The following is a 19,105-nucleotide window of genomic DNA, read 5'->3' as shown; positions in this document are numbered from 1 at the left end:
AAAAGGACTCGATTTCCAGCTCAGTGCACGTGACCCGTCTGCCATGGATGAGACTGGGATGAGACATCAGATGCTGAGGAGATTAGACAAGAGACTAGGAAATCGAGTACAGAAACCGAGTCCAGAGGACTCGATTTCTATGTATAGAAACCGAGTTCTTTGAACTCGATTTTTATACATAGAAACTGAGTCCTCTGAACTCGGTTTCAAGCCTACATGTGAACTTTGTCCACCTCAGCTGCTGGCAAAACAAGGAATAGCTACAGGGAACTCGAGTCCTCTGGACTCGAATTGTTAGAAACGAAATTAGTTTGAAAGTTTGCCTAACTAATGATATTGTTTCGGTTTGATGGTTATTTTCTAAAAAATCCCATCTCTTTTCTTTCTTTCATTTTCTTTCTTTTCTCTTTACTAAAACACACACACACTCACTCCCACACTCATCCACCGGCCTCCACTCCAAACCACACCATCTCACCATCATTTTTCCGGCAAGATCATTGGAAAAATACTTTGGAACCCCAAAGCATCTTCATCATTTTATTTGAGGTAAAATTTTCTCATCTTTTTGGTAGGTTTTGCACTTTTGTTTGAGGTTATTTTTTATCTAAGCTTTAATAATGGTACCCACGTGATTTATGAGTATTGGAAATGATATTTATTTGTTTTTATGTATGGGATTTGTATTGGTAGAATTATTTGACGAGTGGATATATATTTTGTGCTATTGATGACTACTTAAGGATTATGTATGGTGGAAAAATTTAGTTGTTAAATAGTCTTTGTCTATGAATTTGAGTAAATGACATGTTTGAATTTTGCCTATCAAAAACTAAGATTGAAATTTTACTCTATAATAACCGAAGGTAAGTGTGTGATTTTGTAGCGCAAAACTCACCGCGAAGGGATTGACCTCCTAAGTACTAAGACAAGATAAGCATCTTAAATATTCCAATACACCATAAAATCCAAGATTTTCTTATCAAGATTAAATAAAAGATGCTCATTTATCCATATCAATAAATTCATGCATTTTTCCAAATGCAATACCAAATATGATGCATTTTCATATATATAATCATATATACATATTAAGGTTATGACACAATAGTTTTTAGGAAAGTATAATTTCCATAGATAGTTTCCAAAAACATGTCTAACCCCAAAACATTTATATAACATGGTTATTTTTCAAAATCCCGTTAAAAAGCTACTTACCTTGCAACCAAAAAATCCTAACTCTCCAAGCTCCAAGGAGATTAGCTAGAACCTAAACAATATCAAGTAAACCTATCACAATAAGTATAGAGCTTAAAATTGCATCTAGCCACAATTTAGGAATTNTTATTATAGAGTAAAATTTCAATCTTAGTTTTTGATAGGCAAAATTCAACATGTCATTTACTCAAATTCATAGACAAAGACTATTTAACAATCTTAAACATATCAAGCAAATGAGTACAATCTCGATTCAATAACTTAGCACATAGAGACAGATACCTAAAAATTTAACAAAGAACATATTGCTAGAAAGGCTTTAAATTTCTTCTCGCTTTCTAGGAAACCAAACAGAAAATTTATTTTATTAAAAAAATTGGCTATTTGAAATTTTGAATCACATTGCAAATTAGGAATTTGAATACAGCACCAGATCTAATTACAAAATCGAGATCGACAAAGAGTTTCAACAAAAAGTGAAACAAAATTCGACGAATCTAGAGACCAATACATTCCCGAATCCACAGAATCAAATTTGAACGACGAAATTCAAAAAATACGGGTATACAAAAAGCGCAAAACTTTGTAGAAGTTAGATTATTTAAGGTTTTCTGAAACTACTTGGATATGAACTATGTGTTTCAAAGTAGTATAACTTGTGAGTTTATATTATTTTAACACCATGCCATGTGTGATTTCCTCAGTGATCACCCGATTTGGTTTTCGTGGTCTTTGTGACAATGGAATCAAGTTTAGGTCAGTGCCCTTTCACTTTGGATGACGCATTCTTCCCTGCTATCCATAGTATAACCTGTGAGTTTATATTGCTTTAACACCATGCCATGTGTGATTTCCTCGGTGATCACCCGATTTGGTTTTCGTGGTCTTTGTGACAACGGAATCAAGTTTAGGTCAGTGCCCTTTCACTTTGGATGACGCATTCTTCCCTGCTATCCATGGGGGGAAGAGGATTCCTTGATTGTGTGTGGGTGAGGCTACTGCTCATGGGGCCAAGAGACCACATGCAAGAGAGGTCCTATTTGACGCGCTCTTTCTGCTGCCCATGGGGGGAGAGAAAAACCTTGAGGGTATGGGTGAGGCTGCTGTCCATGGGGCCAAGAGTCTGCATATACCAGAGGGGACAATATCATGTTAGTTGTGATTAGGTGGATCCCCTAACCGGTTTACGTGGTAGTGTGGTATATTTAAGATAAATTACCATATGTTAGATTTTATGGCTTTGGAATTATATTATTATTGCTCACAGATTATGGCATATGGTTTCAAGATATTTACTTTGAGGAACTTGTATTTCATTATTAAATCATTCTTGTCATATTATTATTATCATAGTAGATGAAACTTGCATTTCCCCTACCCCTATTAAATATGCTACTTACTGGGCTCTGTCTCATCCCATTATTTTTATAACATTTTCAGAGTAGGCAACAGTCTTTTGAGACAGCTTTTTGGTGGCTAATAGTAGTTAGACTAACTACTGATGGAGGCTGAACATCTGTAATGGGTATATTAGATGGTGTAAATCTTAGAATAGGCTTGACTCATTCTTTTGTATATTAAAGTGGTTGTGACGTTATTTCCACTGATGGGACAAGCTGATGATATGTAATTAATTATTTAGACCTCTATTCTTTTGTGGCCAATGGTCCTTGTAATTATTGCTTAGAGCTCTGACTTACTTTGAGAGTATATTCAATGAAATTATTATGGTAATTCTTAATGTTGGTTTTTGATATGATTTATGTGGATTGGATTGTCAAAAAGGAAAATCTACAGGTTCTTTGAGATGTCTTTTTCATGCTTTAGACCCTTTAGGGTTTAGGGTATGACAATAACCCCGATTGGTGCACGTGTAAACTTACCAAAAAAGAAAAAAAAAATGAAGTGAAAAGAAATGATTCTATTGGTGATAATGGAAAATTCCAGCTATGATCCAATGAGAGGTTGTCTGGAAGAGGACCTTAAACAATACAATGTTGTTCAAATAAGAGTGCTTTGCATGGGCTTGATGATAATGGAGTTGGAAACTAAGCATTGATTTTGTAGACATGTACTACTTTCACCTATTCTATCCTTTGACCTCGGTATTGATTTCAACAAGACCCCTCCTATCATGCACACCGAGTCACCCTCGTACACCATTGGCCATATAGACCATGGGTCTCTCCCACCCACCAGCTCTATTAGCCCTACTTTGGCCATGGACTCACCTCATACTGAATCCATGTCATTCATGCCCACTCCTGGACTTCATATAGACCCCATGAGTATGAACCTCACTCACATATCATCTGCTACATTATCCTCCCCTGTAGTTGTAGGATTTTCAGTTGTTGGGAGTGAAGTTGAGGGATACACTCACCCCCACAAGGTTGACCAAAACACACAATAAGAGCACCTACTTGTGGGATAGGTTGGCATAAAGGACATAAAGCCGTACTCACAGTAAGACAAGTAATTTATGCTACATTTGTTTTAGTGGTAAACTGAAATCCAAAAACAATTTACACCCCGGTCTGTGTTTGACACCACTTGAAAATATAGTCAAACTGAAAATAGAATTCAGTTTGATCGTAAAATTGGCTACACAACCCGTAAAATCATTTCAACCATCATTTTACCTTCAATTGATTTTCGTATTTCCTCACCCCTCATACACTCTTCACACGTGGATACACTCACCCCCACAAGGTTGACCAAAACACACAATAAGAGCACCTACTTGTGGGATAGGTTGGCATAAAGGACATAAAGCCGTACTCACAGTAAGACAAGTAATTTATGCTACATTTGTTTTAGTGGTAAACTGAAATCCAAAAACAATTTACACCCCGGTCTGTGTTTGACACCACTTGAAAATATAGTCAAACTGAAAATAGAATTCAGTTTGATCGTAAAATTGGCTACACAACCCGTAAAATCATTTCAACCATCATTTTACCTTCAATTGATTTTCGTATTTCCTCACCCCTCATACACTCTTCACACGATTTGAATACTCTACTCTCACTATCCACTCAAAGCAAAACCTCAGTTCCACCCCTAACCCCACGCACTAACGAGAGAGAGAGAGAGCTTCAACTGTTCGTCTACGCCAATTCAAGCTCCACCCCACACTCCGATGAGTAGCACTGCTGTTTTCCCCTCTACATCGATTTTTCTCCCTTTTCTTGTCCATCTCACTCAATCTCACCTCTGACCACTCCAAGCCCACCTTGAGCTTTGCATGTACCCGATCCATAAAGCCATAACTCTCCCTCACACCAACGAAGCCCTACCCTCCTCTAACATCTCCAATTTGTGGCTCTAACGTTGCCGACGAAGTTCTACTCTCAAACCCATGCTCTACAATACCCGATCCACATCCCCTCAAACCCATCTAGCCAAACCCACCCTTAAACCCATCAAAAAGCGATATTTTCCACACCTCCTCTTCCCTTGTCTTCTCGGATCCGATATATTTATATATATTTAAATACATATCTATATATTTACTTATTTCTTTATTAATTATCCATTTATTTATTTAATTATTGATTTATTTGGATGTTGATAATTGTAGTTTGGTGTTAAAATTATATGTAGAGAAATATGTGTGCATAAATGATGGTACCCAATTATCAATGTGATTTGGATATTTTGGTGAATGTATATGGCAGCTTGTGAATATTGTGGACACACTACTATATTAGTTGTGTTTTTCCATCGATCTTGAATTAGGCTTGTTATAATATTTATGTGAAATTGGATGGTTTAACAAAAATTAAGCATGGTTGTATATACTGATTGTGTTAGAGATTACGTTGTTGTGTTGGTTGACAAGGTGTGCTATGCTATTTTGTCTTTGTGCTGTTCTATATACTGTGTAATGTCTAAAATAGTATACTTGTTTATGTACCTCTTAGGTCATAGTGTTTGTTATTTTTAGATGAAGAGAAAAACCAAAGCAACAATTCTTGCCTTAGTTGCAACTGTCCTCCTTGTGGAGGTTGCATTGTTAAGGAAATTGTGACGTAGACGATTGCATAGGGTACCTTATGTTAATCATGCAGCCGAAAGAGAGCATTACATAAATAGTATTCTGCATGGAAGTGAGAGACATTGTGTAAGTCAAATTAGGATGAAGCCTATAGCTTTCCACCAGTTATGTGACATCCTCATTGAGGGGGACCACATACGACCGACTGTTCACATGTCCATTAGAGAGCAAATGCTAATTTTCTTACACATAATTGGTTATAATGTGAGGTTCTGTGCAATTGGTAGTCGGTTCCATAGATCGACTAAAACTGTTCATAGATATTTCAGGGTCTTTCCTAGGGCGATCCTGAAATTATATAGAGTTCTAATAAGACTGCCTAGCGATTCTTGCCTCAGTTGCATCTGTCCTCCTTGTGGAGGTTGCATTGTTAAGGAAATTGTGGCGTAGACGTAGGGGACCTTATGTTAATCATGCAGTCGAAAGAGAGCATTACATAAATAGTATTCTGCATGGAAGTGAGAGACATTGTGTAAGTCAAATTATGATGAAGCCTATAGCTTTTCACCAGTCAACTGTTCACATACAGTCGATTGTTCACATGTCCGTTGGGGAGTAAGTGCTAATTTTCTTACACATAATTGGTTATAATGTGAGGTTCCGTGTAATTGGTAGTTGGTTCCATAGATCGACTAAGACTGTTCATAGATATTTCAAGATTGTCTTTAGGGCGATCCTAAAATTATATAAAGCTTTAATAAGACTGCCTAGCAAAGATACACCCCCAGAGATAAGGGATAGCAGAAGGTTCTACCCATATTTTAAGGTAAATATTGCGACTTTGTGAATTTTTGTAAATTGTGAAGATTTTGTGTATTTTTCAAATCATTATANTTAGCCTTGAGGATCGGTGGGTCAAATCCTCCCCAGGTTTTTACCGTGTGGTTTCCTGGGTGATCATATCTTGTGTTATTTATTTTCCGCTGTTTTATATTCTTGATATGATTGTTTGGATTGTTTTAACCTAGAATTGCTTAATTTGACTAAGTAACAACTTGGCTAATTAATCTAGGCTACGCAATCTGGTTGTTTAAGGGGTCTAAATTTCCAACAATCCTCCTAAGAATGAACATGAATTGTTCAACCTCTGTTACTCATCCTTGAGAACTACCATTGAGCGAGGGTTTAGAGTGTTGAAGAAAGGTTTTCAAGTGTTAGATGGAGAACCATTTTGGTCTTTTGAAACCCAAGTGGAAGTAGTGTTAGCATGTTGTGTGATTCATAATCACATTATAGGAGTTGATCCTACTAACTATATTATGAAAGCTGTAACGAACCAAGTAGAGTCTAGCAATGGAGAATCGAAAACACGTTCATGTCAGGACTCCACTGAAGAAAGTAGAGTGTAGAATGTTAAGAGAGATGAGATGTGCCAAGCTATGTGGTCTGATTATACTAGGAGTGGAGAGTAGTGCTTTAAATATGTGTGATTCAGATTTCTATAGTTGTAATATATAATGTATTTTTCTATGATTAATGACACTGAAGATTATAACTATCTGTTGTGTAAGGACAATGTATTTACTATAGACTTGTGGTGATGCAAGGATAATTATTTTCAGTATTACATTGTTATTTCTAATAGTTGTTTCATTTTTTGTGCACATTTGTAGGTTCATTGAAGTTAATGCACTTTTTCCTCAAATTAGCATGTTTGCATGTGTGTTTGATTTGTTATTCATATGCACAATAATTATTAAATGTTACTCTCACTATATCTACTCAATTTGGGGTAGAGTTCTACTCTTCGTTTGTGGAGAACTGGCTGCGTACATTGAGGACTATGTGGAGTACCATCCAAACTCTTTGGAAGAAGAGTGGATTTGGATGGGACGAGAACCTCAAGATGATCACATGTGACGCTAAGACCTATCAGGAGGAAGTTATAATATGGATTACATCAATATTTTGTTAATATAGTCTTGTTTTGATGCTCTGCGATGTGTACTGAGTTATGTTAGTAAATATTGATTATATGAGATAATATGGTATCTATATGAGTCAATTTTGATTATTGAAGTAAATATTAAATTTTCTTTTCTCCCTTATAGGCGCATCGTAAACATGTCGAGTTTTTGAACAAGAGGATAGAGATGTACGATGAGTTGGCCCTTGTAATAGGTAAGGATATGGCCATAAGCACCTTTTCTAAGTCATACATTGATCTGGACACACAGCAATAGAATGGTAATGACACTGAGAATGTGGCCGACAATGACAAGGAGGGTGTGGTGGATAAAGGGGACGAGGGGAAGAATGTGGTAGAATCATCCACCACCGAGTCCATAGCTTCAAAGTCCCACAAGAGAGGTCGTGCACCTCCCAGTAATGATAGTGTTCTTACTAATCTGTTTGATTAGCTTAAGGAAATTGTTGTGGCCTTGAAAGAAATCAATTGGGGGCTTGTTAAATACACCAGTCTTTACTCTGAGATGATGGCCATTTCGTCAAATGGGTATTGTGAAGATATGCTCACAATTACCTTTGACCATCTGTGTGAAAATAAGAAGGCAACTAGGGGATTTCTAGCCAAGAATGCTAAGTTAAGGAAGCTTTAGATGGATAGTTATTTATTTACTCAACTCTGACGACTCTGTTTGGTGTTGACTGTGATGGTAGTTTTTGTTGTTGGTAATATGTCATAGTACTAGTATTCACCTCTGATTGTACTATATATGTGACAGTATTGTATTATCTGTAAACACCGGCTAGTATAAGCAGGCTATATATGTATTTCTAACCTTGGACATACGATGATAGTATGTATATTTTGTGAAATATTATGCTCCAAGGAATAAAAGTTACGTACCTTGACTGCAGGATTTAGTATTTTGTGTGTTAGGAATGATACAATTACCCAAGTTATGTATGTTCAGTGTAAGCATGTAGGGCACATGTGTACTATTCAAATACCATGTGTAGGTATCATTTTTGTAGACCATGGAGGCTCACCTCCAATGGTGAATGCTACATTATGTGCTTATTAATATGAATATTATGAAAGTATTTATCGGATGCTCTTTGTTCATGTTAAAGTGGATAAGTACAATATTTGTGTAGATTGTTACAGGAATGTAGGTTTTTATTTTCTGTTCATTTCATATTTTCCAAAATTTTTTGAACAAACCAAACATGGGAAAATGAATACAGTAAAACTATTTTCGTAGCAACTAAACACTGGAAATTATTTTTCGCCTTGTTTTCCATGGCGCAACCAAACACATTGAAAGCATTTTCCTTATTGGAAAATATTTTCCCTGAATCCATTTTACACTCGGAAATTAATTTACATAGAGCCCAAACGTAGCCTTAATGTAATGATTAATTTCACGGCTGCTATTATGGTTACTATTAGAATTATTTTAATTCATTGTTTGCTTGTAACTTCATCTTTGTATGTAATTTCAAGGAGCTTGACCAAGGAGATGCAAGACCTTCTCCCCCACAAACCAAACATCATACGAGATAGCAGAAGCGTAAAAAACAATGGTATCAAACTTGCCACTTTTAGTTACAGTCATTGTGAACTTATTAGATTCAAGTGTAATATATTAGTGACAAATTTATAACTTTCAATTAACATCAATAAAGAGTTAGGTTTTTAATCTTCTTATGTGGCATAGAACCAAACTCACACGTAGCATAATTGCCAACTTATATGTATCATAATTTTTAATATTACACATGCTTATGCCAAATTATAATTATAATTATTTATTCTCTCGTTGATGAAGAAATCACTGTCTTGGTCTCAATATTATTATTGAGAGTCAATGACAGGACTACAGTCATGTCAATTTTGTTCTCAACACCACATTATCTTGAGACCACATTTTGATTTTGACATTTAGACTAATTCGATATTATTTTTTATGGTATAAAGAGTTTCTCTTACTTGGACAGAGAAGACAAAGACAGCAAATAAGAAAGTATATAATATTTGCTGCAAGAGAGTTGGGAGTTAGACTTTAGGAAGAAAAGTATCACCACAAAAAACGCAGGTGTAGCTCCTAAAAATGTGGCTATAGGTCCATTTGGTCTATATATAGTCGCATTTTCAAACATGGCCTATGCATCATGACTTTAGGTCCAAAAATCTATAGCTGCATTTGAAAACCTTATTTTAGCTGTGGTTGTAAAAACATGGCTATAGGAGACCTACAGCGGTGTTTTAAAAACACGGCTATAGATTTTTTTTTCCCCCTTTCTTCTAGGCAAATCACAGTGCATATTGAAAATCCAAAGCCATGCAAACATAATATGAAAACCCACTTAAATAAATACCAAAGCCATGCAATCAAATCTATATATATATATATATATATCTAAAAGCTAAAGCGTAACATTTATTGTTGCTACGCTTCTATTAAGCCACCACATCCTCCACGTCATTGTCACATCATTATTATTTTTCATATTTATTTTTTACCTTTTAATTTTTTTGACAATATTAAATATATAATACATTGGCTTTACAAATTCATCTTAGGCAGTTTTAACTTTACATATTCACCTACTTTAATTTTGATGTTATAATTAAATATTGTCTATACATATTCCTCTTTAGACGGTTTTAAATTTACATATAATTTTGTCATTTTATCTTCCTTTATTTTGGTTCTTCTTATTATCATCCTCTTACTATAAATTTGTCACTCTTTCCCATTTTATGCGTATTTTCCCACACAAAAAGGTTATTTCTCACCCCCCCTTTTTTTTTTCCTTTTTTGTTGGATTTTTTTATGAAAGCAGCAACAGTGCAGAGGTTGAAACCAAAGCACTGTAGCTACAGTGCCCATCCAAAAAACCAAATTGACACTGTAGCAACTGTTTAAAACTAAAAAAAAAAAAATGTGTACCATAGGGGCATCGGTGGTTTTTACAATAGTTAATAGAGAAGTTTGAGAAACTGTTCACACTTTTTTTTTTTTTTTTTTTTCAACTGACCGATTAATGGGCAATTGTGACCATTATCTTCTTTCACGGGTTCATGCCATCACCCACTTTTCAGCCTTTTAGTTTGCTTTGTTTTTAGAATTTTCTTTTCATAGGTACTAGGCAGCTCATGTGACCTTTTTTTTTTATTTTAATTGAATTTTTGTAACTTTGTCGTTTGGATACAATTTATTTTATTGAAAATTAAAAATATCATAGTAAAATAATTTTTAAATATGTAAATAGTATCGTGAGACTTATTTTTAATATTTTTTCTAAATAAAATGGTTGTAGATCTTTAAACAGTACATAAATAATATATAAATAATGCACTTTGTCTCTTATAAGCTAAAATGCGTGCATCAAACCCAAAAAAAAAAAAAAACGCAAAATGCCAGATGCATATTCAAACGTATGAAACTGAAAATTGAAAACAATAAAAAATAAATAATAATAAAAAATTACTGTACATTTCACTGTTTACATACCTAAATGTACTTAAAAAAAACCGCCAAACGTGGCCGCAAACGCACTGCTCCCTTTTTTTATGGACAATGACAGACTTGCTTTTTAATAATGTTATGCCCACCTTTCCTTTAGCCCTTATTTTTCTCACTTTGACTTTACTCCCTTCTTATAGGTAATGGCAGACTAGCTTATAGGTAATTTGCTTTCTTAGTTTTTGGACTCACATGATTGTTATTTTTTTTTAATGTGCCACCCCTTATTTTCGGGTGAGGTACATTTGTTTTAATGTGTAATTTTTTGATTTCAACAATTATTAAGAAAACTTTCAACTTTTTACATTCCCATAGAAAAAAAAAAAAAAAATCTTGTCGCATTCAAATTTGTAATGTACTAATATCATATCATAAACACCAAAAATTAAATATGTCTCAATCTCCAATAGATTAAAATAATAATGAGTGTTTACAAATAGTATATTGTTTGCTAAAAAACAACACATAATGAATCAATAATTGCATTTTTCCAACAATATTGAGAAACAAAAGTATACTGGCTCTATCAATAAATAAAATATTGAACTAAAAAATTATTTATCTTCTTAATACCACTGGACCTTAGTCTTTCCCTTGGGGGATTTCACTCAATTCCCTTCTCCCACAACCACAAGCCTCTCATTCAAATTCACCGCATATCTTCCACTATAAATATACTCCACCTCATATTCGGAATACACTGAGAAGTTACAGTACATAATAGGATGCTCCATGCACTCTTACACCACCCCAACTCTTCTTCTTGCACCTATAAATTCACTCTTGCTCCCATTTCCCTTGTAAACATATCAAACATATTTTCATTTGCACGCACTCTCTCGCTCTCTCTCTCTCACACACAATAGCACATATTATCATGGATATGCATACAGAGATAAGAGACTTCATGGTGACTATGAGCAAGAAAGAGGTGGTGGCAGCAAAATTTCCAAATCAAGAGCATTGGCTACCACTATCTAACCTAGACGTGTGTTTTGGGCCTCCATTGGATTTTAGTCTCTTCTTTTGTTATACGAAGCCAACTTGTGGAGACAACTGGACATTTGTGTCAAAGGTTGAGGTTCTAAAGAAGGCCTTGACAGAAGCTTTGGTTCCATACTACGCCCTTGCTGGTGAGATAGTTCCAAACTCCATGGGTGAACCTGAGATTCTTTGCAACAACCGTGGGGTAGACTTCATTGAAGGTTTTGCAGATATAGAACTTCAAAACCTCAACTTGTATAGAGCTGATGAGACCATTGGCTGCAAACTTGTACCCAAGAAGAAGAATGGCGTGCTGGCTGTTCAGGTTTGTAAAGGAACACTGGCCTTGGAGATTTGAGGCTATCCTAGAAGACATTAATTATTTGATCTTATGGTGGTATTTTTTCTACTATAACTAAGTCTCACATACATTAAGTTATTTCAAAGAGAAATCCATTGGAGGCAACTCCAAAATATTAGTAAGATATTTCAAAATTAAGATCTCATGGATATCATAGCACCTTAAAAACTACATACTATTGATAGATCAAATGATATTAATCTAAAACTTAGAGGAACTAAAAAGTATTTTAGATTATAAAAAATACATAGTTAATTTTTTTTTTTTTTGGGTTAAATCCAAATTACACCATTTAAGTTGGATAAGTTGTCATTTTCGTCCTCAAAGGATTTTTTTTATTTATTTTATTTATCTTTTTAATTCCTAAACTTTAATAGATATGTCAAGTCTATTATCCCGTACATTCTCATAAAATTATTATTGAGTTCAATAAAATGACGTCGCATTACATATGTAAAGTTTTATTGTTGGAATAACCAATCTTGACAAGAATATTAAAGTTTAAATATTAAATGAGAAAGAATAAACTCTAAGGATGAAAACTCACTACTAAAGGGGTATACTGTTGATTGTAGGTTTTCCCCCTTTTTCCGGGTTAGTCTTTTGCTAAACTAATGCCATGAAACCTACTTGTAGGCTACAGGGTTCAAATGTGGTGGACTTATGGTGGCATGCACTTTTGGCCATCAAATAATGGACGCATACTCGGCCAGCATGTTTCTTATCTCATGGGCTGAGATTGCTCAATCTAAACCTTTCTTCACTACCAACATTCTGCCGATCATTGCTCAATCCTCGAATCCCCGGTTCCTTTGATTCTTCGATTGAAAACTTGTGCATCCCCATCACAACGTTCCACCCAACAAAAGAGCCAAACCTGGGCGCCAATAACTTTGTTAGCCGCACGTACATTGTTACAGCCAACATTATCAACCAACTCCAATCACTAGCCAGCACCAATGAATGCAAAAGGACTAAAGTTGAGTGTTTCAGTGCACTCCTATGGAAAATTATTGCCAAAAGTGGTACGACTGACAAAAATATATCCAAACTGGGCATTGTTGTTGATGGAAGGACAAGAATTGGCCGTGGAGACGAAGAGAAAACAAAGATATTGGCTTCTTACTTTGGATCCGTGTTGTCCATTCCTTATGGAAGCAAGAACGTAGATGNTTTTATTTATTTATCTTTTTTTTTTTAAATAAGATAAAGATGTAATTATAATAGACATATGTTTGGAACAAGGCTATATATATATATATATATATAGAATTTTATTCTAACCTAATACGAGTGTATATGTGTATAAAACTTCCTCCTGAACTGGGACGGAAGCATATATTGACTAAAGCGACATTGGCCCCCCCCCCCCCCAATTTTTTAATTAAAATATATAAAATTACATTTTGCCTCCCTTAACGATATCATTGATTTATTTTAGAATAATGTTACAGACACAAATTTATTTACAATATTTTTACAAACTGTTGAGGTACTGATTTGCATTTGAACCCATCATTTACAACACTTTTTCACCTGCCAATAACCATTTACCATATTAGCAATTTTTAAAAGAATTTTTAACTCTAGCATTTTTCTCATTTAAAGGCCATTAAAAAATTTATAGATCTAAAATCTAAAAACAAAATATACAAGCTCAGAAAAATTAGCGCAATAACAAAAATTATCAATAGTAAAGTTAAAAATAATTAAACATAATTAACCAATTTTACTCAAAACAAAAAACCATCCCTTTAAAAAGTTTTAAACAAAATAATTGTCTTTACCTAGCAAAAAATGCACGCATCAAAAACTCAAAAAAAAAAAAAAAAAAAAAAACCTCAGCAGCTATGAAGCAGCAAAGCCAATGGTCAGAGCCGCCCCCTCTAACTTCAAGTCCTGGCTCCGTTCTTGCTTTTGGAGATTTGAACCCAAACCCTTGCCCCCCACGAAAAAGTATTTTTCGCCTCCCACACCCTATAAGTACTTATACTTGTAGAATAACCATCACGCTAAGAGTGCGTAGTTGAAAGACTATATTTATTAATTATTATTATTATTTTTAAAATATTTATTATATTAGATTTCATTAATAAATTATTATTTAATAATAAAAATGCATTCAATTACATAACCCAACGCAATTATACAAAATCGTACATAATCAATTTTTTGTAAAGTTCTAGCATAATCAAATGCAATTATTTTTTAAAAAATGCACATGTCTGCTTTGCTTGTTTTAACATAAAATATTTCTTGAAAAAATGACTCATTTTTTTGGGGAAAAAATATACATTTGTTTAAAACTAGAAAATTGACTTATTTTCCTATGTGGTTGTAACTTTGAAAATGAGTTAAATAACATTTGTGGTGTGGAATTTATATATTGGGCTTTTTTTTCATTATCACAAAAAAGTTTCTATTGACTAGAAAATAAAAATAAAAAAAGTTTTTGGAAAATATTTTCCTGCCATACAAACTGAGCAGTCATAAGTATTATCATTATTTAATATACATTCTATCCGAATGGATTTCCACAACAGAGCTACCAAACGCAGCCTTAAGCCAGCCAATTATTTTATTGGTTGAAAATGATTCTTTGTCTCTCTTTTGGATAACGAATCTTCGCTCTCTCTTGCGTGCACGCCTTCTAACAAAGATTTCCAGAGATTCCATGTTGGCATGGGCATTGTTATTCCAAAAAACTTAATTCTCATGTAGCACAAAGTAACACAAAGAATGCAACGTAGAAATAAGTTATATATATTGATACTTTTTGTAAGTTCAATTGGTTGTATTAAACTTTGCAACCCGTATACAATATCAATATGTCAATATGACATGATTTCTTAATAAATAAAAACACAACAGCATTGTGCTTCTAACACGTGGACACTAGCTTTCATGGTGCTTTATTTTCATCCTTATAGTGACACTAAGCTAAAGTGCATCCAATAGAATTAGTCCACCCTGCAAATCATAAAATTCATAAAATCAATTTATGTTAAATCAAGAATACTCATACTAGATGAAAAAAGAGTGAAAGATAGGCATAAGAAATTTACTTTGAACAGTCGGTGGTGGGTGTGATTTTGTAGGTACAAGTAGTGCCACAAGTCTCAGGTAGTGTTCCAACTAAGTCGTAGTTGATTCCTGGGATCCTTGAAATACCATCCATGATGCAACTGCATGTGGCTCTGTGATCTTCTACGGTAGTGGAACCAGCATGGACAGCTTTAACTCCCTCACAACAAGCTTGTGGGACTGTTCCTCCAAAAATGGCATAGCTGATACATGGAGTCAGTAAGGTTGTCACCTCAGCGCATGTTATGCTTGCATCAACATGAGCATAAAATACCAACATGCAGGCTAGTAGTACTGTTGTGAAGGATTTAGTAGAAACTGCTAGCTTTGCCATGGTAATAATGTTTAGCCCTCTCTCTCCACACAAACAATGGTCCTAATTTCTTGCTTGGTTTAACTTTTGGGTCTGGATGCACATTCAACATGGCTCTCGGCCTTATATAGATAGTGGCAACAATGGGGGTGGGACCTTGGAGACTTCGTCTGCTATCGTTTTGTCCAATGGCTGCGAGAAAAGTCAGGCTGAGACAAGATATTTCCTTTATTAGGATTGTTCTTGGTAAGAAGCCAATGTTAGTAACAGCTAGTTGGGAATGGAGGAGTTCCGTGAGTTGATTATCTATACTATAAGTGGATGATACCAAGGCAATCAACGTCCTGAAGATTGAAAGAGTAGCGGGAATGAACTATCATTAAGCAGCCTTGATTTGCGGGGGACTTTGATCTATGAGAAATGGGCCCTTTGAATGAAAGTATATATGCCTGAAAAGTTAATTTGACTTGGGCCTTTGTTCCTATCCTGATTCTTATAATCTTATTTCATTTACAAAAAAAAAAAAAAAAAAAAAAAACTTAGCTCCAAACCAGTTTAAAACTATCTTTTAGATTGTGTTTGTAGCCAATTAAATTTGTAGCCAAATTTTGTTTAAAATAAGTCACTCTTAGCCAATGCATTAGCACTTCTCTTGGCTTACAGCCGGTACTATGGTAGCATTGCTTTATTTCAATGTTGCTGATGTTTATATTTGTCATTAATCATTATGGTTGTAGTATTGTAGACTAACATTAATTGACCGAGTCCAACTAAAAAGGGTTCAAAATTTCAAATCCGACTAGTCGTATTTGTGCTGCTCAAGCTGCATTTGGCAGTACATGCCATGCAAAGCGAATTATTTTCTGAAAAAATCTTGGACCTTCATGGACTATTACATAGTTGTTTTGAACAACCACATTATTTTGGAAGTATTGTACTTTGTTTATAATATTGTCATAGTTTGGGTGGTTTTTGTGTGTGTAGGTAGACAAGTGTTTTGTTAAATTCAATTCAAGATGATACTTTAGATATATGTTATGTATTGGTATTATATATATATATATATATATGAATCTATGGTTAATGTGTTAGTTTGGGCATTAGTTATTGTGGAATATTGATGATTAATAGGTCTAATTGATCTATTACAAGCTTATGTTAGTTATTGTGGTATTTTTGAGCAGGTTTATATAGTATTTTTAATATGACAAAAAAAAAATAATAATAATGAACAGGTTTTAGATGGTATTAGTCGCGGACCCACGCGTTGCGCGTGATAATATTTTTAAAATGATCTCAATAAATTTATTTTTGTAGGTTTGGACTAATTTAATAAATAGTAATGTATTTCATAATCATATTTTCATTTATTATAGGAACAATCACAAATGTAATATATATATATATATATAATTTTTATTGTACCAAAATGAAACAATACAATTTTTCTCAAGAATTCAAAAGGTAGCAAAAATCTTAATTTTTAATAAAAATTATTTATAACATTTTGTGTATCATTAAAAATATATAAAATTTGATTTTTAAAAAAAAGTTTTAAACAAACTTTTTAAAATCCAATTGTATCTACTGTACAATCAAAACACCAAAAAATGTATTAAAAAAATCAACAAAAACTACAATTTAAAAAAGAAAGGGAAAAATAAAAATCACATCAAAGTCAAACTTCTTCTTTCGAATATGTAAAACATTTCAAACTTGATGTGATTAAGCCAAATATCTAATGCATAATAAAATTCAAAATTTTTAATAAGATTTTGAAGTGACACAATAGCTAGAGATATGTCATTATTACCAAGAAAAAAAAGTGTTGGTTATAACTTTATATATAATGATTGTAACCAAGAGTACAAAGGGGAAATTTAGAGAATTTTTTTTTTTGGGTAAAAATAAGAAGTATTATGTTAATACTATCATAATCTAATCTAACATATGAAAAATGAATAGATAATTAAATAATTTTAAACACAAAATTGAATTTATTTTCTTAAAAATCTCAAAGAATACACAAATAAGATAAGGAACATGAGCAATACAAAATATTCGTAAATGCTTAAAACAATTACTCAAGCATCTAAAATATCATATAATAAAGACAACAATTTGCTACTAATTTGTTAAACAAAATATTTACAAATAGTGAAAAGAAATTGCACAAATACCATCTTCTTCAACTGCATTAACTGTTCTTCATCATATTTTCCAGACTATTCTGTTGTTTTCCAAATAAACTAAAACTTGATAACAACACAAAATATGGACACATTATAATATGATTTTCCCCTAAATCTGGTTAACATTAAAACTATTTTGTGTTGTAAATAAAATGATAAAAAAATACTTGCATCAAGTAACACATATAAATTAGTCAATAATAAGACAATGAGAGTACAAACCTCTCTTTTCTTTTCTTTTCTTTCCCTCTGCTTTTTTTTTTTTTTGGTTTAATATCGACCAGTCCACTCTTTTTTTTTTTTTTTATATATATAAAGTTGTTAGTTAACACAATAAATTGTCACAATATTTTTGCAATTGTTGATATATTAATTCCTTATAGGTTAAAATAAAATATCATACTAGAATCATCCACAACTAAAACTAAAGTATTATGAAAAAAGAAGTGCTACATCCACAACATTTTTCATAATACTTTCACAACATTGTTCATTAGGTTTTTTTTTTTCCACAAACCACAATACGCCAATTTTGGTTGTGCTGTTTTTGTCTTTTCTTTTAAATATTTATATGTGTATGCACATTTACATTGATTTAGCAAATTTTTACAATATTTTCATAATTATTGACAATTTGGACTCTTCATTGGCCCTTTTTTTTCCCCACAATACACTAGTTTTGCTCGTACTTTTAAATATTATATCTGCAAAACCTTCAATGAAGTCTACCCCACGGTTGTTGCAAAGAATCTCAGGTTCACCCATGGAGTTTGGAACTATCTCACCAGCAAGAGCGTAGTATGGAACCAAAGCTTCTGCCAAGGCCTTCTTTAGAACCTCAACCTTTGACACAAATGTCCAGTTTTCTTCACAGGTTGGCTTTGTATAACAAAAGAAGAGACTAAAATCCAATGGAGGCCCAAAACACATGTCTAGGTTAGATAGTGGTAGCCAATGCTCTCGATTTGGAAATTTTGCTGCCACCAACTCTTTCTTGCTCACAGTTATCATGAAGTCTCTTATCTCTGTATGCATATCCATGATAATATGTGCTATTGTGTGTGTGTGAGAGAGAGCGAGAGAGTGCGTGCAAATGAAAATATGCTTGATATGCTTACAAGGGAAATGGGAGCAAGAGTGAATTTATAACTTCTCATGGAGCATCCTATTATGTACTGTAACTTCTCAGTGTATTACTTAGTGGCATCCTATTCCCATTTTGGTGTTGTACACCAATGTAGTAGATTTAGAATCACAGCATTGTATTCTATGTTTTATCTCCTGCCTGACAGCAATGTTTTTACAGTCTTATACGCCCACAAAATATTTCTTAAATTGTCCAAAAAAAAAAAATATTTCTTAAATTACTACTATTTTTTATTTGATTTTGTACATTTCTAAATTTTTGCTGTTATCTGCAGAGATTTCTAAATATATTTACATAGTCATAGCCAAAGT

At 33.5% G+C, this 19,105-nt stretch overlaps 2 protein-coding genes and 1 long non-coding RNA gene across 3 annotated transcripts; 2 read left to right on the top strand and 1 right to left on the bottom strand.

Annotated features, from left to right (window-relative positions):
• The first annotated feature begins 378 nt into the window (after positions 1–378).
• Positions 379–2,959, top strand: LOC136063053 (uncharacterized). The gene is made up of 2 exons (XR_010624750.1): positions 379–549; positions 2,659–2,959. It is a non-coding gene; the product is annotated as an uncharacterized LOC136063053 (long non-coding RNA).
• An 8,462-nt stretch (positions 2,960–11,421) lies between these two features.
• On the top strand, positions 11,422–13,259 carry LOC112002144 (coniferyl alcohol acyltransferase). The gene is given in 3 exon segments (XM_024034305.2): positions 11,422–12,022; positions 12,695–12,813; positions 12,815–13,259. Coding segments are annotated over 3 exon segments (996 nt in total). The 5' UTR covers positions 11,422–11,590.
• Positions 13,260–15,018: 1,759 nt separating this feature from the next.
• Positions 15,019–15,476, bottom strand: LOC112005117 (non-specific lipid-transfer protein 1). Its single transcript, XM_024037366.2, has 2 exons — positions 15,124–15,476; positions 15,019–15,028 (listed from the first exon to the last, which is right to left on the bottom strand). Exons 1-2 carry the CDS (start codon positions 15,474–15,476, stop codon positions 15,019–15,021), a joined length of 363 nt encoding a protein of 120 aa, XP_023893134.2.
• Positions 15,477–19,105: the final 3,629 nt, after the last annotated feature.

Source organism: Quercus suber, unplaced genomic scaffold (assembly GCF_002906115.3).
Source record: "Quercus suber isolate HL8 unplaced genomic scaffold, Cork oak 2.0 scaffold_481, whole genome shotgun sequence".
Classification (NCBI taxonomy): Eukaryota; Viridiplantae; Streptophyta; class Magnoliopsida; order Fagales; family Fagaceae; genus Quercus; species Quercus suber.
This window is presented reverse-complemented; position numbering and strand designations above follow the sequence as displayed.